Genomic DNA, 24920 nt, shown 5'->3' on the forward strand with positions numbered 1-24920 from the left:
AGGAAAGGGCTGGCCCCAGTGTCAGGATGAATACTGCCCACCCAGAAGAATGTGGGTGGTCTGGTGCCACCCATGGTTCCCAGCAGACCCCAGCCAGCATCCCACCTCCAAAAATCACACTGTCCTGCTGTTGGAAAAACTGCTCACACCTTGTGTCTGCAGGCAGAGCTAGGAGTCAAATGCTTAGCCTTCAGGGGTCCTGAAGAGCAACAGTAGCAGGCACAGCGGGTGCCATGTGGGCACACTGCTGTTCTGAATATCCACTTGGACACCCACGGCAGCCTGGAGTCAGGACTCTCAGTGGGATAGGAGTGTCCTTCATTCCTGTAAGGGCGTGAAGAAGCTCACATATGCTGAGACTTCACCAGCACAGGACACACTCCTTGAAAGCATACAGGCAGGCACTCAAGGGCACAGGCTTGCTGAATGCAGCCAGAAAGGCCGTATCTTCCATAACCCTCCATGTTCAGTTATCGGATTCCACTTAGGTTTTGATTCTTTCAAACAAACAAGGCCTGCGAATTTCCCACATCTTGTGAGGATGGAATAAATGCGGAATACAGCTCTGCCTTTGTCAGAGAGGAACAGCACTCTCCCATGCAAGGCCCATAGTCCCCTCCAGAGGTGAGATGCCCACAGCCCAGCCTCCCAGGCTCTGTGATGAGGGTGGGTGACCGCTCCATGTGAAGGGCTGGTGGCAATGCTGCTGTGCTGAGCAGTGGGCAGCTGGCTCTCAGTGGCACAGGGACAGCAAGGACACAAGGCTTGCCATCCTTTCAGGTAACGTTGAGATGAACATGCAGAGGGTGCTGCCAGCGGAGGTGAGGCTGTAGAGGGGCAGCTATGCAGGGAAAAAGAATTTTAGGGACTCTGCACCAAGAATAAGTGAGACTCACGGACCCAGAGATGTATTCCAGACACCGATTTTCATACATGCCTTTATCAAAACCAGCACTCAGGACATGCTCATCCCACACGACTGGCTCACCTGACCTGGTGGCATGCCCATGCGGGCTCTGACCACTGGGCAGGCTAACTGGGACCAGCAGCTGATTTTTCCTATGTACAGGACTGAGGAACCAGTCAAGCACCTCCAGGAAGGCCAGGGTAAAACCTTTCCACGTGGGGACAATGAGGGATGCCCACCTCACCTTCCCACACAGGGAGACCAGACCCCGGGAGAACCAGGGGACACCCACCACACCTTCCCACCACAAGCCACAAGAGGGTCTCATTGGCAGAAGAGTCCTCACAGAGCATGTTCCTGGGGTAGAACACCCACAACAAAATCACGCCCCAGCACTTCACGTCATGTGCATCTGGGCACCAGAGCAGACAGGTACATGTCACCTTGACCACCAAATGTGGCCTGGAGTAGGTTTTGTTTTAATGTGTGTGAGGGTAAGGAGGTGAAGCCACAGTGACGTGCACAGGCCAGGACAATGCAGTTACTTGAGGAGCTTGGCCACATTCAGACTTGGCACGGTGATCTCCCTGAAGATGGGCACGTAGCTGGGGTTTGCCTGTGCAGGGCCCTGCTCCAGCGTCTCAATTATGGTCTGCTTCATGTCCCGGCTGGCATCTCCTCGCACGGCCAGCAGTGCACCAATGTGGTCGTCTCTGTGGGTTGGACAGGGGTCAGTCTGTCCCACTCTGCCCTCCCTTGTCCCCCACATAGCTTTCTCTAGGGGTCAGCCTGTACCTACTCCACCCTCCCTCGCCCCCACAGGGCAGTTGCTCAGGCCCCAGACAAAGGGCAGCGTTTCCTTCTCAGAGAAACTGAGTCTCAGCTGGTGGTGGCCTCTCCAACCACAGGTGCCAAAGGCTGCATCTGTAACTGGTGGCTTAAAACTGCTAATTAGGGGGACCCCAGGGGGTTCTTGCTGCAACAGAGCTGCGGCAGTGAGAGAAGGGGCCTCAACGGAGTCAGCTGTACTTGGCTTCGAGGTGGAAGGTCCTCCCCCTGCTCCGCCTGAGGCTGGGGACCAACAAGATCACGTGTGCAAGAAAGTGTCTGGGCCATGTATGGCAGGTGGGCTTTCTTTCTTAGGTCCCCAAAGCACCATAGGACAGATATAACCTAGCCCTTTTGGGCTACGCACATGACCCTAGCCTTCCCTACCCCACCATCCTCTGAAGCGTCCAGCTGGAACATTCTCCACGGCCTCTGCCCCACAGCATCAGGGATGGGCCACACAGGAATATGTGGGCCTCGGCTAAGGCAAGGGGCATTAGGCAGAGGACACACTGGTGCCCTGGCCACCTTCCTCAAGCACCCAGTTGGACAAGTATATGCTCCTCCTCTTCCCAGTGACACGGGGCATGGCAGCCGCTCCCCAGCTCAAACAGGAAGGTGCACAGCTATTACCTGATGTCTGGATATTTGCTGACCAGGGTCGAGACTTCCAGGTAGAGCAGGGAAGGGTCCGTCAACTTAATAACCTCAGCCACAGCAACGATGGTGTCACAGTGACCATCCACGTCTTCGCCAAACCCCTGAAAAACAGCAGCAGGGTGAAGGCAGCCCTTGGCTGCAGAAACAGAGGCTGGCCTGACACCTCCCACACCCTCTCCTGGCCAACACCTTGCTCTTTCTGTGAACACCTCAAGGTTCATTCCAAAGGGGAGCTGAGCTTGTGTGACTACTTGGCCTGCTCATGCAGCTGGGGAGCCTGGGGTGGGGAGTGCCTGGTCACATCCTGGGCTGCAGACCAGGTGGCAACCAGCATAGTATAGAACAGGTCACAGGCAAGGGCAGAGGATGGGAAGGGAGCATCGTACCATCGAGTCACGGCTGCTAGGAAGCCAACAGTGGTCTCTGTGCTAATGTGTCTCTCAACCATGAAGCCAGGTGGGCTGTGGCCACCGACCCTAGGGAGGAAGAACTGCCTTCCTGCTAATGCAACTGGTTCCTACCTACTGGCCTAAAATGGCTTGGGGCTGGAAACTGAAAGCCAGACAGAGAAGGACCAGATCCTATGCATGGCACCTGCCATGAGCTCTTGACAGACTTCCTGAGACACTCACTGAAGCCAGCTTCCGGAACAGGAAGCGGAGCTGCTCGGCCTCCCTGACCATCTTCTCAGCGCCCTCCTTGCGCTCCTCGGCACTCCGGAATGAGATGCGCTTCTGCATGACAGCCCGCAGGTACTCCACTACCACACGCCGATGCGCCTCGGCCGTCATCCTCTGAGAGAAAAACGGTCAGCTGCAGGCTGCTGCTCTGGCAGACTCGTCGTGCTCCTTAAACCTGGGTGACATGGGACCAGGCTGCAGCCCATTCTTCCTATTTCCATCAAGATTGCTGGCAATATTTTGCTGGCAACTCAGCCAGTTTAGATCCACAATGCCCTGAGGCTCCCAACAGCACACAGCAAGCAATGGCCAGCACAGGCCACCTGCAGCACTGGCACACATGGGTGGGGAGGGCACCCACCACACAGATCCATCCTTGAAAGCAGGCAGAAACATGTGCCCGGGCAGGAACTCACTTCCCACACCATCTGACTCATAGGCAGAGACGAATAGTCTCTGCAAGAACAAGTTCAAGCAGGCTCAAGAGGCTAGGCCAGCTCAGCACTGCTGACCTGAGCCCTCCCCAGATTCCCCGGACGTGACCCCTCCTTGAAGCCCACAGCACTCTTGGAGGTTCCAGAACATGAATGCTCCCTGGGCTGATAGCAATCTTGGGGCTGCAAGCATCTCACCCCATAAATAAGCATGGGCTCAGCAGGGGCAAGGCCTGGGTACAGGCCAGAAGGATTCGTAGGACCCTGTGTGGACCAAACATGCAGCACTTGTCCCATGGTCTCAGGTCAGTGCTGGTCCCAGCAATGCTACATCTGAACAATGACAGGGACATCCCAGAAAAGAAGAGCCCTGGGACACATGGCACAGCTACCTGGGGGTCCCAGGAAGGATACAAATGAATAAAGGAAAACCTAGGGCATCACAGGGAGGAGAGGGCTGGAAGCCCAACACAGGTGGTCAGGCTCATCAGAGAGACAGTGCCTGCCACAGGTGACAAGGCCCGGAGAGAGGCATCAGTGGTCACCCTCAGCTGTACAACCCCTATGGCAATGCTGTCAGCCGTGGCAGGGGGCAGTGTGCCCAGGAGAGCACCAGCCTCCCTGGAGGACAGCCCCTTCCCTCAGGCCCCAGGGCTCCAAGAGCCCTGCAGATGCATGCACCACTGGCTGAGGATGTCAGAGAGGGTGCCAAGCACCCACTGACAGAACACCCACAAAAGTTGGAAAAGAGCACAAGCATGTGGGCAAAAAGATTTAAAACCAACCAGATTAGTCTGAAAAGTAACTGTGGCTTACAGAAATTAATGCAAGCTTGACAGGCAGGAGAACTCTGTTGAAAGCCCGGTTTGTGGCCAACACACAGCATGTTTACATATATATGTGCAACAACACACACAACATGCACATGAATATGCACACAGCACACAAGATACACAAGTGTACAATTCACATATAAAACTACCTATGCATGCATGCACACACAAAACACATGCGATATAACATGCTCAACATGCACATATGCAATACACACAATATATATGCCACCATAAGCATACACATGTAACACAAGTGTGCACATAAAACACTTGTGTAAACAAACACGCATGCCTCCACGTCCTACACATAGCACACATGCATTGCACATGCATAAATATACACAGGTGTCTATACATATGTGCAATACATACATGTATGACACACACACCACATACAGGAATGGCAAATGTGCACATGCACTTGTAATTAGCATACGCACATACACCCCACACAGCCTCTCTGGAGTCCTCCCTCCCCCGGCCAGGAGACTGCAGCTCTCTCTTTCCACTTGGGCTGTATCCCTTTCTGAAAACAGTGTTGTGGCCCATGGTGTACAGGTGACTCTCAACCACAGCAGGGCACTGAGCATGAGGGCTCTGAGTCCAGAAGGTCCCACCCTCATCATGAGGCTCACTGTGGGTGTCGGAGCCCGAGATCAAGGGTGTGTAGGCTCTACCCGTAAGCTGTTGGTGTGGCACTTGAGTCCTGGTGTCGCTGCTGTTGTTGAGGACTGGCCTCATCAGAACTGTCTCATGTCCCTGCTTTGGCTGAGACAAAAGCTGTGGAGCCTGGAGCTGTCTTTTGCCCACTGCAAACACATACTGGCCTTCCATGCTCTTAACAACAGGCACAGAGATGGGGTGTGGACACAAGGGCCTCACCAACTTCTAGCAGATCTCTCAACAGCCAACAAGGATGGCCAAATTAGCTTGGTCAGTTTGAAGCACATGGTCTCCCTGTTCAAATCACTTCTGGGGGCTTGTTTGGTTCTAGGGACTGAACCTGGGGCATTTTACCACCAAGCTACATTCCTAGTCCTTTCTCACTGGTTTTGAGAGGGAGTCTTCCTAAGTTGCTGAGACCACCTTGGAACTAGTGATCCTCTTGCCTCAGGCTCTGAGTTGTGGGGATTATAGGCATTGCCACTGCACCTGGCTGTAAGGACCACTCTTAATGACAAAGAGCTAGAAGATTTTCCTTTAAAATCAGGAAGTGGACAAGGAAAAGGCATAAAAGACCACTGTGCAACTATGCTGCCTCCCTCCCCAGATTAACCAGACTTGAGATAAGCCCTCCCACATCCTTACCTTTTTGTAAGGCTTTTTGATTTTGGCAAAATCGTTAAAATAGTCTTCCACAGTGACACAGATGATGTCCACAGCGTTCGACCCCAACAGCCACTTCTTTGTCATCAGTTCATTCAGATGTTGCTGAAAAGCAGAGACAGGTCACAGAAATCCTAGTCGACAAAATGCCTGGGGTCGTGTGATTTGGGAGGGTTTTGTCCTTTGATTACAGCAGCAATACATGGTCAGGTAAAATATCTACTTCTGTGTAATCTGCACACCTGTACTTAAACAGGAGTGTATGTTACACAACCTTGTGATATCATGGAACCGCAGGTGAGAGGTGCAAGTACCTACACGCACACTGCCTTTTAGGGTACACACGCTTGTTGTGTGGACACTCACTCTATCATGTACCCACCCAAGTCTCTGCTGATGAACATCTGCAATTACAAATAACGCTACAACAAATGCACATTTTACATGTCCAATTTCTTGAGTGGAACTTCTCACTCAAATGTATGCAAATCAAACAGCCCTCCAAGGACTACCAATCTGGCTCTACCCAGAACACAAGAAGGCCCTCAGCTGTGCCTCCCTGGTGGTCAGGACTGGGCACTGCTTCACACTGAGGACCCTCATGACTTTGTATCATTTGTGTCCTTTGTTTATTTTTTGTCTCTTTTTGACACTTTAAAATTGTCTCAGAGGTAAACCCCTCCTCCTTTTTAAACTATGGCCCAGGGCTACAGGGGCATGCCTCCTCAGCCCTGGACGCCTGCCAGTGCCTTTCCACTGCTGTACAACCGCAGGTGATACTCCCTTCCCAGCAGGACCTGTAATGCCCAGCTTCACTTTTAGCAGGCACAGGGGTTTCTGCCAGTGCCTCCAGGCCATGCCTGTGCTATGCAGTGGATCCTGCCTGTTCATGGCCTGGTATGCCTTCCACGGCAAAATTCACTCTGTAAGTTTTGCTGGCGCGCGTTTCACTCTTCACCCCAGAGCCAGGCTGTGCATGTGCTCTCACTGTACTTTGGGGATGGTCTCTTCACACTTGCTCTATCTCTTAACTCACATGCAGCTTGATGCCTCAACTTTAGTGGGAGTCTCCACAGATGTGCCTAAGACGGACCTCATGTCATCCAAAGTAAGCAGGAGCCCCGGAAGCCCCTCACTCTGGTTTAATGAAGACTTAGGGATGTATAGTTCAGGTCCTGTACAGCATCCACACTGGGCAGGAGGTAGTATGTTCCAAAGGGCAGCATGGAGACCCTTGTGATCTGCCCAGGAATGGAGGGAGAAGCCAGAACCCCCACCCTGGGGCAGCACAGAGGCCTTCTACCCAGCCCAGGAAGCAGGAACCAGGCCCACCTCCAGGTCCAGGAAGACTTCTTCCAGCAGGCTGCCACAGCCTTCCTTGGCAATGGTGTCTAGAATCCCATCCATGCTTGGCTGGCTCAGACACACACCCTCCTCCGCTTCACCCTTTAAATACTTCCTTTTCAGGCTGACAATGGACTCTCTGCAACGAAGAGGTTTGGGTTCAGGGATGTAGCCATGTGTGCTCACTCTCCTCCCTGTTCCACACACCACTTACTTGAAGGTCTGGCAGTTGTTGATGATGGCGATCATGTACTGGACATAGCAGTGTGGGTGCTGCCGGTTCTTCAGGTGCTCCTCCTTGTACAGCTGGGCTTCATCCTTGTATCTGGGAACCACCTGACAGTATTAGTAAAGGTGCCCTACAGCTGCTTCCAGGACCATGCTGACCTCACGCCCAACAGCACCAAGATGGGTCTTGGGTGGTCATATGAATGAAAAAAGTTGTCTGCTTTAAGTGAATATTAAAAAACAATTTTAAGTCAGGTTTTGTGATCTGGTTCAGGTCCTGATCATGAAGATGTTGTGAAATACATGATTATAAGTAATCAGGAAAACATCAAATGCTAGGTAAAATGTCCCTTTTCAAAGTGCTACCTTAATTTAAAAATCAAATTAAAAAAGAACTTTGAACTGGGCAAGGTGGCACAGGCCTGTAATCCCACTGCGTTGACTCAGGAAGCTGAAGCAGGAGGATTGCAAGGTCAAGGCCAGTCTGGGCAGCTGTGAGACTGTGTCTCAAAATATAAGGACTGGGGCGTAGCTCAGCGGTTGAGCACCTGGATTCAATCCTTGGCACCACGAACAATAACAAAAAAAAACTTAGATTTTTGAAATGTCAAGAACTGAGACACCACAGGCTTCACCATAAGAGGTAAGCATCTGCTTGCTCTGCCCTTCTGTCCACATGTGACTCCAGAACCAACCAGATAAAACTGGTCAGGGGAAATTCCTCTTCCCAGAAGACCCCCACAATTGAACTGATGCTTCAGCCATGGCCCCATGGGTACATGATGGGAAGCTGGGCCATAGCCCCATAGGTGCATGGTTGGGGAGCTAGACTGTACCCTCGTGGGTGCATGGAGAAGAGCTGGGCCATGGCCTCATGGGTGCATGGGGGGAGCTGGGCTGTGGTCTTGGGGATTAATGGCAGACAGAATTCAGGGAGGGGCCTGGTGGCTGACACCCAAGCCACCAGAGCAGGACAGATGTGAGTCCACTAAGCTGCAACATGGGGTGCACATAACAGTAATAAAGAGGGAACCAAGTCAAGTCTCTGAAGCTGACTCCTGGTCCAAGTGCAAACAGCAGTGCAGGAACTAGCTAATGACCCCACAGACAGATGTCATGGGACTGTGATCTGTCTGTCTCTTCGACAGACCAGTGCCCAAAGGGCAGCCTAGTGTCCCAGAGACCTAAGAACCCCAAAGACCATATGCCATGCAGACTGCTAGCCAGCTACTGAGATGAGAGGAAGCACCAACACTGTCAGCTGAGCCCTTCTATATGTGAACTGGTGACATATATGGTTACAGCTGAAAATAGAGGACTCGACCAGCTGCAATGTTTGGGCAACAGAGAGAGAGATGAAGGAAAAGGGGGGAGGGGGAAGATGGGGGGAGGCGTGGGGAAGATGGGGGGAGGGGTGGGGAAGAGGAACAGATCAGGTGGAGTGGTCTGGAAGGAACAGCTTTTTGAGCAAGGATGATGGTACACACAGACTTAATGCCATCCCTTCTTCTGTCTGGGTTTAAGATCTTCATCGAGAACAATTCAGAGGGAGAGGCACACTAAGATCACTTTGAGTCCCATCTGCTGAGGGCTGGTAACACCGATGTTTAGGGGAGTCACCCACCTGGACTCTGCCAGCACAACTGGCTACAGTCCTCATCAGGTCCAGGATCCCAAGGGAACGGTGTGGTCCATTCCAAGGAACATTAGGAGAAAACCTGCAATGCTTTTTTGCCTTTTTTTTTTTTTAATTAAAAAATTTTTTTAGCCATTGATGAACCTTTATTTTATTTATTTATATGTGGTGCTGAGAGTCCAATCTAGTGCCTCACACATGCTAGGCAAGTGCTCTATCACAGAGCCACAACCACACCCCACATTTTTGCATTTCTCAGTAAAATAGAAAATGGCTTATGGGAATCTTGAGGCTTAAGTTAATTTTAACAACAGCATATTACAATCAACGCATTTTTGCTTTTAACTTTTAAAAATACAGTTTATAAGAATTAGCATACTGGCAAAAATACATACCTACTCAGGAAAGAATTCATTTGCTGAAGACACAAAACTAGTACTTTTGTTTTCAAATCTTCATTTATCTGAGCAGCAACTTGAAGATTCTGTTCAAACATCTAAAAATTGGAGAACTTGTGAACTCTAGTAACAATCTCATAGGAGTATGATGTACACATTCCCCATTTATAAAACCTATCTGCTAGGATAGTCCAAATTAGAGAAAAAGAGGAACCACTAGGAAAATAAAGTTACTTAAACAAACAACTTTCTTAGGCGGCACCAAGCCAAGTTGGGACCTGCAGATTGGTTTCTATGGAGGAATGCAAGTTCTCCCACTGCATCTACTCGGATGTGAAGAGGACTGACAGGGAGTGGGGCCAGGAGGTCAAGGGACTGGGCCATGTGGATCCCAGGTGCTGGGCTGGAAGTCAGTGTCCTAGCTCTCACACTGCAGCTCGAAGTGATTCATGCTCACCCACTTTTAAGGGTGTTGGAATGAAGGTTTCTTAAGAATCAGGAGGTGGCCATGCTGGAGCTAGGAGAGCTGGGCTCTGAGAGACGGAGAAGTGCAAGGTGCCCAGAGTGCGCGCCAGGCTCTGGTCATGATCCATGTGTCAGAATGTCAGTTTCCAAAAGAAAGGCAAGGTAGAACCCCAACCACTGCCCCATCACTAGGCAACACCATCCTCCCAGGCACAACTCCAGCCCACTCCTGCCTTGAGAGGAGAGGAGGAACTAGAAGACACAGCTTGGGGCATCAGAAAGTGAGTTAATAGTAAGGACACAGGTGAGTCTAACACCAAGCACTCTGACTCATGAACAGGAAAGCATCTTTATTGCTGTAGGTCTCCTCCAAACTCCCCAGATTAAATTCAATCGTGTGGCACTTGAAGACAAATCCTGGATATTTAGACAAGCAAACTCAGAACGGGAGAGCTACATACAACTAACACAAAATTAGGTCCAGTTCAAGCCCAAAAAGCCTTCCCAGGAAAACCTAGGTACCATGGGCAAGACTACTTGGCAGGTCAGATCCTGGATCCTAACTCCAGAGACGGACATTGAGGGTTCTCAACATCTTTACTATGCTCTGCCTCCATTGGTGAGACCCACAACCCTTCTAGCCACCCAAGAAACAGTCTATGGAGCCTATGGCTTGTACCTGGAAGACAATGGCAGGAAGTGTTGTCTGGTAGTACCCATCTTGGTCAGCCTCAGGCTCTGTCTCTTTGCTCCAGTCTTTTCTGTCTGTTTCTAGTGCTTTCCGCAGCCAGGCAATGATGTTGGACTAGAGGTTTGGCATCATGAAGAGAAGGGAAGGTCAGAGTGGGTAGTTATGTCCAAGGATCCCCTGAAGCCATGTGTAGCTATTGCATAGGCTACATGCAGCACATCAGGCAACCCCCGCTTCCAAGCAGAGGCCCCCAAAGAAGATCCCTCTCCAGTAGCCCTAGTGGTCGGGCGTGCAGTAGCCACATCAGTGTCTGTGGGTAGACCAAAACCCTCGCTGCAAGTACAGAGGGAGAATGGACCAGGGACCTCATGGATGAGCACTGTGCTGGAAGACAAGGCCAGACTTGTCAGAAGACCAGAGACAGGCAGGCAGGCAAGTGGTCAAGCTCAAATCACTTAAACCCAACACAGCAACCAGGCCAGCTCAGGATACAGCAGAAGACTCTCTGCCCCAGGGAACCTCCATGAGACTCAGTTTGTGTTGCCCAGGCACACCCTGACGTCCCATCTTACTGAGACTGGCCAATGGTCATGAAGCTGCAGTCAGACCCATTCCTTGGTCCCCAACTGCTACCCCCAACCAGGAATCAGCACTAAGAACCTGGCAGCACCACCACAGCCATCTGGACACGGGGGTCTGTCTGGGATGGCATGGGCTGCTCCCGCAGAAGAAGAGGCTCCTGTGTCCACAGGACAGGCACCCAGACAGGCACAGTCACAGGCCATGAAAGGCTACCCTTCTCTTCCCAAGTTCACAGGTGGCCACCAAGACAGTTTCTAGGACTGCAGGCCAGACTTTACTCACAGTGAGCGTTGACATGTATGTGTCGAGCAGCTCAGAGACCACGTTCGGAGAAAGTAACGGCTCCAGGGAGTGCACATCCACTTCTGGGGCCAGCTCCATGTTCCCCATCATCTCCACACTATAGTAAGAACCGCAAGTGACAGATGAACAAGGGACACAGAAAACATTCTCAAGTGAGTGTGTGTCTGGTTCACATGGAAACACCGGCTCGCCCTAAAGACCTTCACGTGGCCAAGGTCCACAACTTGGGGGAAAAGCAGAGGGCCTTGTGGAGACTGTAGGCAAGGGGTTCAGGGACCCAGGGTCCCTCCATGATGTCATCTCACTGGTTGTGTTGGCCATGTAAGTCACCTGACCCTGACCTCAGCCCACTGTGCCAGCTGCAGTTGTGTCAGGGTACGAAAAAGCCCTTGGAAGGTGAGGTCCCCTGCTCCCTGCACTGTGTCTCAGATCTGAGGGCAGGACTAGCCAAGTGGGCTGCTGATGGGCACACTTCATTCTGTAAGAAGACAGCGAGCAAGAACTGCAACCTGAGAGCACGGGCACAGAAGCCCCAGAGTCAGGGTCACTAATGTCTGCAGGAGGGCGCAGTCCAGGGCATGGGACAACTTGGCACTTCTGACAAAACAAACCAGCAAGAGAGAGAAGCTACAGCTGGCCATGCAGAATACCTGGAGACAAACCAAGTCCCAGGGAGGCTTTCTAAGGGGACACTTACTGCTTGTTCATGTGCGGGGGTCTTACAAGTCAAGGTCTGAGCACTCAGGAAATTCACAGGCCTGGTGCCATGTTCTCCAGGTGTTCAGAACAGTGCCGAAAAGTCACTAACACTAGTCCACTCTCTACACAAGCTCAGGATCTCTTGGGTGAGAACGTGCTTTGTGAGGTTCTGCAAGTACTGACACTTTTTCAGCTAAGGGGTTTTTGCACCAAGACCCCTGCTGCAGCGCCCGAGTGTGTTCAGCATGACTTCTCCAGGACAGTCCGATGGGACACATGTGGCCAGGTTGGAGAACACTCCCAAGGACAGGAGATGCTAGTGTGTTAGGGAGAAACAAAGTCAAGACACAAAACTGAGTAAGCCCCCTAAGTGCACCTTCCAGTGGCCAGAGGTAGGGAGGGCCTGACCCCAGTTGTGATGACTGCTGCTTACCTGCTGGCCATGCAAAGGGGCACATTACTCCCTCTGCACCTCAGTTTCCTCACCTACTATGGGAGGGGATCACAACACCCCCTGCCTCATGGGCTGCTGGAGCACACAGTGCATTGAGGCCAAGAGTATGCTGGGTAAAGGACAGAGAATGGGTGACTATGACAAGTCATGGCTATGGTGGGGACCAGAGGAGGAAGGAGGTCCAGGACTACTCGGTGAAGCTGACAGACACTGATTCCCAGAGGTGGCTGATATTTTTCTCACACCTCTGTGCTGAAGGCCACAGACCACCACAATCAGCTACCAGGGAACCATGGCACACATGAGAATAAGCTTCGCTGATAAACAGGAAGGTTTCCTTAATTCTTCCCCAGCATTAACCACAAGGGCAAAAGTCAAGCCACATATCCCAGCACATTACTAAATGCTGCTTCTGTCCATGAAGCCATGCAAAGTCACAAAGCATTACCCTTGGCTCCCCAATCTCCAAGGACTCAGACCACCCCCACCACTGCTTGCAGATGCCACCTCACACCATTCTGCACACCACCTGGCTTGCGTTCCCTCATGTGCAAAACAAAGTCCCATGCTGAAAAGTAAAAGGAGTGCCCATTTTTCTAGAACTGTACATGCCTAAAGCCAGCTATCTGTTTATTTATTCAGAGACAGGTCTCCCTTGTTGCCCAGGCTGGTCTTGAAGTCCTGGGCTCAGGTGATCCTTCAGTGCTGGCATGACAGGCATGTACCACTGTGGCTAACTTATGACTGCCAATTTTTAGAAGATTAATTGCTACACTGTATGGGTGAGAAGAAACAAAAACCTGGTGGTCTCCTCACCTGCCCAGTGATTGCAGGTCATAGGGTCATATGCTCCCACCTGAAAAGCTAGGCAGCAGCAACCTGCCAGAGGGTGCCACAGTGAGGAAGCATGTCCAGACACAGTGGGCACAGAAAACCAAGTGCATGCTGGGGTGCTCACATGGAACCCAGACACACAAAGACAGGACATTCAGACCACAGCCAGCATGCTCCAGGCCAAGCCTCTTTGGGTAGGCCAGGGGGCCCTTTACAAGCCTTTAGACAGTGAGGACACCAAGCCTTACCCAGGAAACCACCCAGGAGACCTACAGGTGTCTCCACACATTCTCACACAGGTTTCTAGGCAAAAGAACGCATCAGGCTCTACCTGGTGTAGGTGTTCAAGACCCACGTCAGGAGGCTCACAATCTCGCTGGCCTCAAGGTCCTCTGACGCCAGCTCCTGCATCCTTGTGCTCAGGGCCTGGTGGTACATTCTCAGGAGGTTTTTAAAGATCTCATAGTGGGGAGGGAAGCACTGCACCATCAGGTTCTTGGCGACCAAAAGGTCATCCAGGACATACTTCCTTATGATCTCCAGGTGGCGCACGAGCCACATCTTGTCCGACTCCCTGGTGTCTGCCTGTGTGCCCTCGATTCTAGTTGTCACAGTCCTGTCCAAGATGGAGAACATCTTCTCTTTCCAATTTTTGGGCCTCCCAGGAGGAACAAAGCCAGTTTGCTTTTTTCGGTCAAGTATACGTCTGTCAATTTTTTCTTCCCTTTCGATGATCCTGACCACAGAGACCAGCAAGGTGGGGTCCCGGCGGACAGTAACCAGTGATCTCTGCAGCACCATCCACAGCTGCTTGGCCAGCTCATCAGAGAGACCCTGTGTGCTGCTGAAGTAGCCATGGATGAGGGTCATGTCTCGTGTGTTTCCACTGTCCATGCGGTACTGCTCGCACATGAGCCCGTCTCGGGAGCACTCCAGGTCCATCAGCTTTCGGTGGGCCTGTAGCAGCGCCCCCTGCTCAATCAGGTCCTGGGTCTCCCTCACGATCTCAGGCACTAGGGAAAAGGTACAAGTTGGTCCCTTAAAAACATACAAGGCTGTGTGCAGGATTCTGTGAGACAGCGGGGCAAAGAACCTGAGGTCTCTGTCTCCCCACCTAGAATCTGACCTAACTATTCTGAACACCAGAATCTGCTAAAGGCCAGGAACTCCCAGAGGAGGCCTGGACGGTAAATTGGGTTATTTTTGGCCAATCTCAGCTCTTAGCACAGCAGTGCTGCCCACACTCCACCCACTGTGTGGCAGTTGGCTGGGCATGTGCCTAGAAGCAACTTGAGCCCCTCTCAAGAGCCAGGGTGGGCAAAGCACTATCTTCCAAATATGGGGACTGTGTGCTCTAAGTGCTGAAGGGACTCCTGATCACCAGGGAGTAGGCACAAAGGGTGCAACGGGCTACAGAACTCCTCCTGCTGAAGAGTTTGGGGTGGGAAGGTGGGAACCCTCATCTTCCAGCAGTTCCAGGGGTGGAAAGGGCCAGTACTATCCCTTCATCTGCTTGTCCTTCTACTTTTGGAATCCAGACTTTCAAGAACACCAACACTTAAAAGCAAACTGCCTATAGAGGACATCTGAAGTCACTGTGCTGACAGGCAAAGGCTCAGGTGCCTCAGCAACCCAGGTAGAGAGCCTGCACCAAACCAAGCACAAGAACCAGCAGAACCCGTTGAAAGGGGCATTTAACTGAAGGATCACCACATACCTTAGATTTAATAAAAACTCAGAAGACACCACAGAAAGAGGAAAATAAAACCAACTCAAAAACAAGAACAAGGAAAGCTGCCCCTAAAGACTCAATGGCCAATTCACTAGACTAAACAACTTGTTAAAGATTCTCAAGAACTAAAAGGACCAGGGTTGGGAGGGAGGAGGGAGGCGAGTGCTGAAGAGGGTGGTGGCTAAATTACATTGTTATACTATGTGCATGCACGAATCCCACCATTTATGTACATTATAATGCGTTGATAAAAACCCGAAGACCATAGAAAAACAGAAAGAAAGTAAGTGATTGTTTTTCATCTTCTATTTCATTTTCATACACCTAGCATAATAAAAATCCTTAGTGATTAAAAAAAAGATTCAACAACTAAGTGAGAAGTGGAGAAAGTAAAAGAGAAGTTTGAACAAAGCTAGAATATCAAAAAAGAGAAAATGTAAAAAGAAACAAAGAAGCCCTGGAACTAAAAGTACAATGTCTGAGCAGATCTGAGCAGGCAGGAGGCAGAACAGCAGTGTGAAGGGGCATGACAGGGTCTCAGGTGTGAAGACAGATAGGAGATGGCTATGGAGAAGTGCATAGAGCCCACGGGACTTGTGGCCCCTAGAGCACAGCAGCATAAGCACTGTGGGGGCTCAAGAGGAGAGGGGCAGGCAAGATGGCAAGATCTGATAGCAGACAACGTCTGTTTAATGAAAGGCAAGCAGGCAAACATCCAGGAAGCAGGGGAAACAGACAGACCATACCAAGACAAAGAGGAGCCTGAAAGAAGTAGGAGAGATCATACAAGGACTCCTAAACAACATTAGCAGTAGATTTCTCAACAGAAACTTTGGAGGCCAGAAGAAAGTGGGTTGACGCATTCAAAATGCTTACAGACAAATGCTGCAGCTAAATCTCACACCCAGCAAAATTGTTAAATCAAAAGTGAGGGAGGCAGGGAGCAGTGATGCATGCCTGTAATCCCAGTGGCTTGGGAGCTGAAACCCTAAGTGACATGGCTACTCCCTGTCTTAAAATAAAATATGGAAGGGGCTGGGGATGTGGCTCAGTGATTAAGCACCCCTGGGTCCAATCACTGGTGCCAAAAAAAAAAAAAAGAGGACTGGGATGTAGCTCAGTGGCAGGCACTTGCCAGCACCACAATAAATTAATAAGTCAATAAATAAAAGAGTGAGGGAGAAATTAAGACCTTCCCAGATGAATAAAAGCTGAGGGACAGCTTTCAGTAATAATAAAGAGATGCAAGAAATAAGATGTAATCAAAAAAGAGAAAAAAGATCTTAATAAAGACATTAATAAAACCTAGTATTAACACTTCTTCAGTTTTTAACCCACTTTTTATTTTCTATATGACTTAGAACACTAATATGTTTAGAAATTAATTATTCTGAAAGCTAATAATACAGTAACTTTGGATCATGACTCCACATTTGGTTTTCTGTATAAGAAACAAACCAACAGTCATTAGTCTATGTTTTGTACACACAAAGTATAAAGAGCGATACAGAAACAAGAGTTTTGTATGTATTGAAGTTAAGCTGATAAATTCAAACTGCGGGGATATAACGTTAGGATGTTTAACACATCTCCATGGTAATCACACAGAACATACACAAAAGAAATGAGAAGGGAATTAAAAATGTTTCACCACAAAAAAATCAAAAACACAAAAGACGGTAATGCAGGAAACGAGAGACAAAGCTACCTTGCATATGGAAACCATGAGCAAAGTGATAGAAATCCTGCCATGTTAGCAATCCCTTTAGGTAAACACATCACACTCTATGATCAAAAGAAAAGAGATGGCAGCATGGATTTTTAAAAAATATGGTTCAACTTTGTATATCTACAAGACTCCTTTTAGAGCCAAAGACATGAATGGTCGGGCTGTGAAAGGTAAAAGAAGAGTCCATGCCAGTGAAGACCAGAGAGCTGGCCACATGATCATCAGAGCAGACAAGACAAAAGCTGACAAAAGAAAGGAAGGCCGTCACATATCCACAGAAGGTTCTGCAGAGACTGTACAACTGCATAACAATTATGCACTTATGCAAATTCTGCATTTACTAACAAACCATCAAAATGTATGAAGCAAACACTAACAGAACCAAAGAGAGAAACAGGTCTTCTGTGGCAGCATCTGGAGACTTCAGTACCTCCTCTCAGTAATGGATGGAACAAGCAGACAAAAGTAGGAAACAGAGAAGGAACATGAGCACAACAGAGAGCACATGCTCTCTCCTCCAGCATACATGGACCCTCCCCAATCAGACCATATTCGTGTCTGACAGTAATTCTCAAGACTGTAAAGACAGATCCATGAAGCGGGCTGTGGAAAGGTGCCTTCATGAGCCTTCTGGCGGTTACCATCCCGCCACCTGCCACTCACCTGAGAAGATATTCTTGAGGTTCTCCACAGCTGCAGCCAGCTGGCTGTGCTGCGCTACAGCATCCTTCACATCCTTGAGACTCTCGACTGTGTTGATGCTCTGCCTCCAGTCCTTGCTGACATCGGCCAGCGACTGCTGGATGTCTTTGACATCAGTCAGTGCATTGTGGAGCTGGCTCAGGCCTGTGCGCACCCCGTCCAACTGTGACTGGATCGCAGCCTACAGGGAGACACCATGGCGTAAGCAAGGCCAGGGATGGCCACATGCTGCTTCCTGATGGACAGACCTTCTTCAGGAGTGTCATATTCAAGGAGCCAGAACAGCCACTGCCAGAGAAAGGATTAAAACTGACAGGGACCCAACTCACATGACCACTTTTTTCACTGCTCTCTAGGAACACAGCATTTACAAACAATTCACAGCATGCTTGCCAGCCCCTCGGCCTGTAATGCTGTGAGCCACTGGAGGCAGCCAGGCTCATGGCCGTTATCAAATGGATCTTTAAAAGGACACAGCCCATGTTCTCCCTGGGCATTTCCATTTCTTGACAGGACTTATCAAGGCAGAGAACATTCTCAAGATTTCTTCATTGTTGGAGAGGGGGCATCCAGCCAGACCAGATTCAGCTGGAGGACAGCGACCTTGTGACACTGACTGCACAGGTGAGATTCAGATCCACACTGTGAGGCAGCCCCAATGCCAGCCATAAGGTAAAGGGCATGGAAAACAGATGCAGGGGGACAGGAGGTGAGGAAAAGACCAGGCTGCATCAGCCATGGTAGGAGCAGCTGTCATCTAGGAGTGTCAGTTACATTTGGCCACAATGATCACTTTAGGGTTCCAAGTCACTATTGAGTATCACCAGTTAATCCCACAAGTTTCTAGAACAGATAAAAATTCAGGCTAAAAATGTAGCAAGTCCAAACTACTTTCTAAATTAGTACAAAACTGCTGTCTCAATTAGTGAGCAGAATATGTGGGTGCTTTGATGATGCAGCTACCACATCAAGCCTACTGCTCCCTGGGCAAGTGTACAGTTCTCAAGGGAGAACACTCAATGCCAGGTCAGTGTTAGGATGAACTTTCCTCGAAGTCACTCTCAAAAATCCCAAAAAACATTCTGCTGCATGTCAAATGCAGAAGGTCAGAGTCTTAACATTTTATAACTATACTAAATGTTTATTTTAATAAAACCTTGCCTTCACAGAGCAATTAACTTGAAAGCCCATCCAAATCAGAAAACAGCTTGAAAAGGGATGACTCCTTCCCTGTCTCTCACTTTTTCTTTTTTCTGTGGTGCTAGGGATGGAACCCAGAGCCTCATGCATGTCAGGTAAGTGCTCCACCACTGAGCTACATTCCCAGCATCCCCCCCCTATTTTTTAGACATCCTGCAATGCTGCCCAGGCCTCAAGCTCCTGGGTTCAAGTCATCCTCTGGCCTCAACTTCCTGCCTTCTGGGACCACAGTGCCACCACCACATCAAGCTCATGGTCACTTACATGCCTACCTATTTTCCACAGAATGGCTGTGGGTCCACTATACTAAGCGTTAAAATGATTTAAACAAAACTCTCTTTACTGATACTCTTCAAGAGAGCTTTAAATAAACAAGCAGTTGTCACTTTCCAGGTAATGCTTAAAAAGCTAAATGGACTCTTTCAGGTAGGCACCAAGGTTTCTCTCGTGGTGCCAGCAACATTCCAGTTCTCTTTGAGAATCCACTGCTTTGGCAATACACTGTTGGAAGGAGCTGCTCAGTCCAGCTCTGCCTCCTCTTCCATCACAACCTAATTTGGTGAAATCACCATGATGTCAAATAAGGACCAGAAACTCAAGACACATGGCCCAGTCATGCCTGAGTGAAGTCTCCTACCTTCAGTCTGGCCTCCACAGAGGCCTTCTTCCGAGCCTCCCTCCTGCGATACTGCTCAACTTTGTCCAGCTGGTCTGGGCGCTGGAGCATCCCAGCCACCCTCTGGACCGCTGTTGCCACAGCTTCCCTGTCTGTCTCTTTCATGGTCAACGAGTAGGCATCCAAAGGAACCTGTGTGCAAGACGGGAGGGTGTGTGAGGAGAAGGAAGTGCTGGCCCCAAAGTACCCACCACAGCAATGACCACAATGGGGTCACAGGAAAGTGTTTGAGGGAACGTTCAATCCAGGAAACCTGGAAGTGGAATTCGAGTCACGAACTCCTTAACAAGAACACAGACCTTTGGAACTGAAGTGTGGGAAAATTTCACCTTAAGGGAGAAACGGGGGCACCTCACAGCGGCAAGACAGGGACACACAGGGGATGTCTGCACAAGGACCCAAGCCCACTCACCCAGCCAGACGTCATCTCCCAGGCACCTCTGTCCCCGGCTCGGGGCCAACTTCTCATTTCTGGAGCCCTCACCCACACCCTGTCCACGCTGTAGGCGGCTGCGTCAGGCCCTTGTGAGGAAAGGGACCCAGGCTGACAGCTCGCGTCCCCCCAGCACAAGTCTCCTGCTCAGCGGCCGGGCAGACTGTCGCCACGCGCGGCTCCTAATGAGCACGTGGCACCCGGGGCTCAACCGACTCCACGGACGGGCGTTCCCGCGGCTGCCGGCGGCAGGGCTCCCACTGTGGGCAGGCAGAGCCCTTCCCTGCCCGGGGAGGGGCGCCCACGGAAAGCCGCCCACCTTCCCAGCTGCCGGCCCCGGTGGCCGCGGACGCCTGAGACCGAGAAAGGCCGAGCGAGCGGCGGGATCCCTCGCTGGGGACCCGGGCCGCGCCACCGGCCCCGCCCCGCCTCACCTGAACTGCGCCGCCGCCGCCGCCTCTGGGGCGACCGGAAGTGGACGGGGAGCAGGAACTTCCGCTTCCGGCGATAGGCCGGGGGCGGGGCCCGGGCAACCGGGAGGGCGGGGGAGTTGAGCCGGCGGGGACCACGGGACCCTACCGGTGGGACCTGCGGGACCTCGGCGCGGGGTCTCGGGGCGGGACCTGTGTGGGGCTTGGGGGCGGGACCTCGGGGCCGGACTGCGGAACCTCGGGGCGGGGCCTGGGGGACCTCGGGGCGGGGCCTCAGGGACCTCGGGGCGGGGCTTGTGGACTGGGACTTTTGGACCTTGGGGCGGGACCCGCGAGCCTCGGGGCGGGGACCCTGCGCCACTTCGGACCTCGGGACGGGGCCTCGCTGGGACCCTGCGTCGATACGGGGCCTCATGGCGGGACCACGGGACCCGGTCCCTGGCAAGGGGCTTCAGCTGGGAAGGGCCTGGGAGCGGAGAAACCATGCCCGCGGGCAGGGTGGGATCGGACTTCCGGGAGAGGCTGCTGCGCACCGCTCAGGACTTTTCTTGGCGGGGACGCTGGGCTCTGAGGAGGACTAGTCCCCACATGGGCAGGGTTACGGCTGAAGGGACTGCTGGCCTGACCCGGCCCCTCCAGCACTCTGGCCCTTCCCACTGCCCTCCAGCCTGTTGTCTGCAAGGGCTCCCACAGGCTTGCGCACTCCTCTGGTTTCCCTTCTCAGGATTCATCCTCCAGCTCCAGTGCCCGCAGCTCCTCTCCTTAACCTCCTGCCTACCCCCTGCACCAGCTCTTTGTCCTGTTTTTTTCTTCATGTGTTCATGTCCCATTGTTGCCCCCACTTCAAGGTGGCAGAGCTGTCTCCTTTGCTGTAGCCCAGTGTATGGTATTGGGCAGACAACATGTGTAACAGGTGGTAGCTCATCACATTGGTCATGACTGCCACCCAGAGACAACTGGGCAGCTGTTTAGGGAACTGCCCTGTTACTCCTGAAATCAAAAATGAACTCAGCCCCTGGAGGAACACAACAGATCAGAAACCCAGTAGGGGCAACCGTGGGGTTGAGTCAGGGAAGCTTCAGGACGGTCGTTGGGTCTTGGAAGCAACACTGATCCTTGACAGGAGTGGCAGGGAAGCCTATGGGAAGGACATAGCTGGGGAAGCTGTGCAGAGTACAGGAGTCCAGGCAGGCAGGTCTGAGTTCCTACATGGAGGAAAGGTCCACCAGCCAGGGCTGCACCTTCCCTTAGCAGGAACAGTGTGTGCTAGCCACCAGGATTTCAGAATTGATTGGGCTGATGGGGACACTACTTGCCTTAACCCGCCAGCAGGAGGCAATCTTCTACTGTGTTACCAGCTGCTAGACAGCATGGCACTTCTTGAAGACCAGCCAAGGTAGTTCAAATGGAAGAGTCCGAAGATGGCAGGGAGAGGAGGTACCCCAAGTACCACCACAACTACAACCACAGCCTGTGCCAGCTGACCAGCAGGCAGCAGCACCATAGTGGCATGCCAGCTGACAGCTAACCTCACTTTATGATTTCACTTTCTTTATCTACTAACTTCAGAAAACACCAACTAGTTGAACAATGAATAAATGTAAATAAAATGCCTCTATTATATTTGAAAATATAATTGTAAATATGTTTTGAGATTAAGAGAAAATTTGCCAGAATGACCAAAGCCTTAGGACAGTTACTTCAAAACAGACATTTAGTGCATAACCATTCTCTCTTGGTCTGGTAGGATTTGGATTTACAGCTCTCACACCTTCCTCAGTTAACCAGGATGCTTAGAGATGGGTTGTCTTACTGCAAGTTTGAATTCTTCCTTGCTGCCAAAAAATATTAATTAAAACTCTTTCTCTGTGTCATGGGTTCCCACAGGTATGGGGTTGGAATAGACCCCAGTGGAGGACCGCACCATGCCTCTGGGCAGTGGGGTAAAGAGCCAGTACATGAAGCACTACTAGGAGCTGTTCTGGAAGTATGCGCAGTGCTACAGCATGCTGCCGGAGCAGGCATGTGCTCCCTGGCTCTGAACGCCTGGTGACAGTACTGCCCTAGGACAATGTGGCCTCTCAGCGATGTCAGCCCCATACCCTGGTGCGTGCTCACAGAAGCCACAGAGGCCTCAGTGCTGGAGGAGTCCCAGTGGCCTGCTGGGGAGCAGGGCACGGAGGCTTGGGAGGAGCAGGATGCAGCACAGCCAGCATTGCCAGCGAAAGATGTAGAAGAAAAACCTGAACAGCAAACCAGAATGAAAGGACAAGTTTTCTGTCCTCAATAGCAATCAAATGCCTTATTTGCCAGAGGAAACAGGAAAGAAGTTACAAGACCCCAGAGATCATCCAGTAAAAAACAAAAACAAAACAAAAAACAAGCACCCATTCACTCTTAAAATGCTGGGGGGAGAAAGACTGGAAGACAGAAGACTCCCAGCACCTGCAGAGGCAGCCTGTGCACTCTGTGGAGGTGGACAAGAGCAGGACAGCGAGGGCTCCTCCACCGAAATCCCTGGGTGACAGTACATGTGCTGCTATTCAGCAAGCACCCAGACCCATGCCTGTCCTGAAGAGCTCCCCAAGGGGCAAGACTGTCTGTGAACTGGGGCATGGGCCAAGACCTCGAACACGCAAGCTTCTCAGAGAACACCTAGAGGCTGTTGTGTTGATGAATCTTGTCACCTACCCCCACAGTAGGACAGAAGGTTGAAGCCATGGACACTGGGTTACTCATGAAGACAAGCCCACAGGCCCCTGGTATTCTTGTAAGAGTTGTTTCAGAACATCTCTTCTTTGAGGTGCTGACACCAGATGCCTTTAAAGAGCTAAGAGGCTTCCGCTCCTCTCTGGTGGCACAGGTGGACTGTGTCACTCATTGTAGAGGCTCCAACTCCACATTGGTGAGGTCCCCATCCTGCATGAGACTCAGTTTACTGGTGCATGTAGTTTTCTTTGTGAGAGAGTACCAAGCAAGAAGCACTCCCCGTGACCTAGTGTCCATCTGTGGTGAAGCAGGGCTGTGGTGGCTACTGCAGGTACAGAGGTGCTTGTGTTTCAGCTCACACCATCTTCACGTGGGTCATGTGTTCAAGGATTGGGCTGGCCAGGCCCAGCTTCTCTGGATGGTCTCTGGGGTGCTCCCTCTGCAGTTTAATAGCCACACACATTCTAGTAGACACGGCGTGGCCACTGTGGCTAGGTGATGATGCAGTCGCTGTGAGCCAGCTCACCCCTCTTCAGAACACATAAGGTACAGCTGGCCACCGTTACAGGCTGTGGACTCTAGCCTCTTCCACAGCAGCTGGCAGGACATGTAGAACTCATGACCTGGAATCACGTGGAATGGACTGAGATTGGCCCGTGGGGTGGGGACAGGGAAAGACACCATTAGAGACGCCCACACACCTTCTCTGCTCTTCCTTCCATGGCACTTAGTGTTGACGATGTGTGGTGTCCCTGCTTCAGGTTGAAGAGGCCAGCCGATCTTAGCTGCACCTTACAGGAGCGTGGGGACCCGAGCATGCACAGCTGTATCTCAGCAGTGCCGGTCCTTTTGTGCATTTGCCTCTAGGGTGGGAAACAGTCTTCACACTCATTTCTCAGATGGTGGGTGGGTCTGTCCACTGATGAGGCCTGTCCAGGAAGGATGAGGGCATGTGCTCTAGGGAAATTAGAGGTGCTCAGTCTACAGCTTAGCCCCTGAGGGCGTGTGTTTGGTTTTTACTGGACGATCTTCGAGTGTTGGACCCGAGGCTCAGCATGCCTGGGTTTTTACTTAGGGTCTCTGAAGTCCACTGGCTCTTAGCACACAGACTAGTCTCACTCCACATAAAGTGACCGTCTTGTCACTGTCAAGCCGTGAGAGTGCCTCCTGAGCGCTGTGGTCCTGAGGTGAACCTCTGCATGGAGAGCACACCTCGGTGTGGAGGAGGTACTTACCAAGAGGAAGTTCTACACGGTGTCTGACACCCTGGATAGGAATTCTGGTGAACTTTGGTTTAATCTGTCACACATCTTTAAATGCTGTGGGAACCTGCAGGTCACAGGACCCTGGCATGGCGACAGCGTGGCTCAGGTGGTTTCACCCACCTGGCTGAGCATCATGTTGCATCTGACCATCTTGGAAAGATGGCCGGGTGCGGCGCCTGGAGCCCCACTCCTCCAGCCTGTGGTCTGCGATACCTAGGAAACACTTGTCTTTGTGTGCTTTCCCTGACTCTAGGCAGAAGTGAGCCTGGAAGGCAGATTGGCCAGCCCCCCTTCTTTTTAAGCAGAAGACACGAACAACATTAAGGGACTTCATGAACAACCAATGGCTGAGTGTGGGAGCTGTGTTCCCTCTCTGTCCGAGCCCTCCATGATTGAGATCATCTCCTTCCCTCTTCTCAAGGGCAGCAGTTACCTTCAAGCCTATGAATTTTTAAGTCATGACAATCTGATGTTCCTACTTTCTTCTTTTTACCGGAACTGATGTGGTTGTAATCGTGTCTCTAATTCTTGGGACATATTGCAAGATGGAGATAGTTTAAATCTGCCTTCAGGTTGGAAAAAGTCTAAGACTCGTTGAGAATTCAGTATTACCTAAAATAAATGCTACATAAAGGCATTTAAAAAAAACCTTTCTTGGGTGTTTAGCAGATGAAATACAAGAGAAACCTCCCCACACCCAGGGATGTTAGGTGAGCACAGCAAGTGTCCTTGTGCAGT

The 24920-nt window shown here is 51.2% G+C and overlaps 1 protein-coding gene across 3 annotated transcripts; it reads right to left on the reverse strand.

Moving 5' to 3' along the window:
- Nucleotides 1-924: 924 nt before the first annotated feature.
- Exoc3 (exocyst complex component 3) lies at nucleotides 925-20246 on the reverse strand. 3 transcript variants are annotated; one of them, XM_027943860.2, is made up of 13 exons: nucleotides 20212-20246; nucleotides 19306-19476; nucleotides 17430-17649; nucleotides 13637-14318; nucleotides 11298-11415; nucleotides 10422-10547; nucleotides 9275-9375; nucleotides 7230-7340; nucleotides 7004-7154; nucleotides 5654-5776; nucleotides 3028-3189; nucleotides 2369-2496; nucleotides 925-1620 (listed from the first exon to the last, which is right to left on the reverse strand). In XM_027943860.2, the coding sequence occupies exons 2-13, from the start codon at nucleotides 19447-19449 to the stop codon at nucleotides 1449-1451; spliced, it is 2238 nt and encodes a 745-aa protein (XP_027799661.1). In that variant the 5' UTR covers nucleotides 19450-19476; nucleotides 20212-20246; the 3' UTR covers nucleotides 925-1448. The 3 variants fall into 3 exon arrangements, with proteins under 3 accessions (XP_027799661.1, XP_027799660.1, XP_027799662.1); XM_027943859.2 differs by lacking the exon at nucleotides 20212-20246 and adding an exon at nucleotides 19757-20181; XM_027943861.2 differs by lacking the exons at nucleotides 925-1620; nucleotides 2369-2496; nucleotides 20212-20246 and adding an exon at nucleotides 19757-20187 and having other exon boundaries at nucleotides 3163-3250.
- Between the last annotated feature and the right edge of the window lie 4674 nt (nucleotides 20247-24920).

Source organism: Marmota flaviventris, chromosome 5, assembly GCF_047511675.1.
Source record: "Marmota flaviventris isolate mMarFla1 chromosome 5, mMarFla1.hap1, whole genome shotgun sequence".
NCBI lineage: Eukaryota > Metazoa > Chordata > Mammalia > Rodentia > Sciuridae > Marmota > Marmota flaviventris.

Coding starts and splice junctions, on each gene's coding strand:
- Exoc3 (XM_027943859.2), bottom strand. CDS start 19,813: ATGAGAAGTTGGCCCCGAGCCGGGGACAGAGGTGCCTGGGAGATGACG. Junction 7,155..7,229: donor AACAACTGCCAGACCTTCAA/GTAAGTGGTGTG, acceptor TCTTCGTTGCAG/AGAGTCCATTGTCAGCCTGA. Junction 1,621..2,368: donor AGCAAATATCCAGACATCAG/GTAATAGCTGTG, acceptor TCCAACCCACAG/AGACGACCACATTGGTGCAC.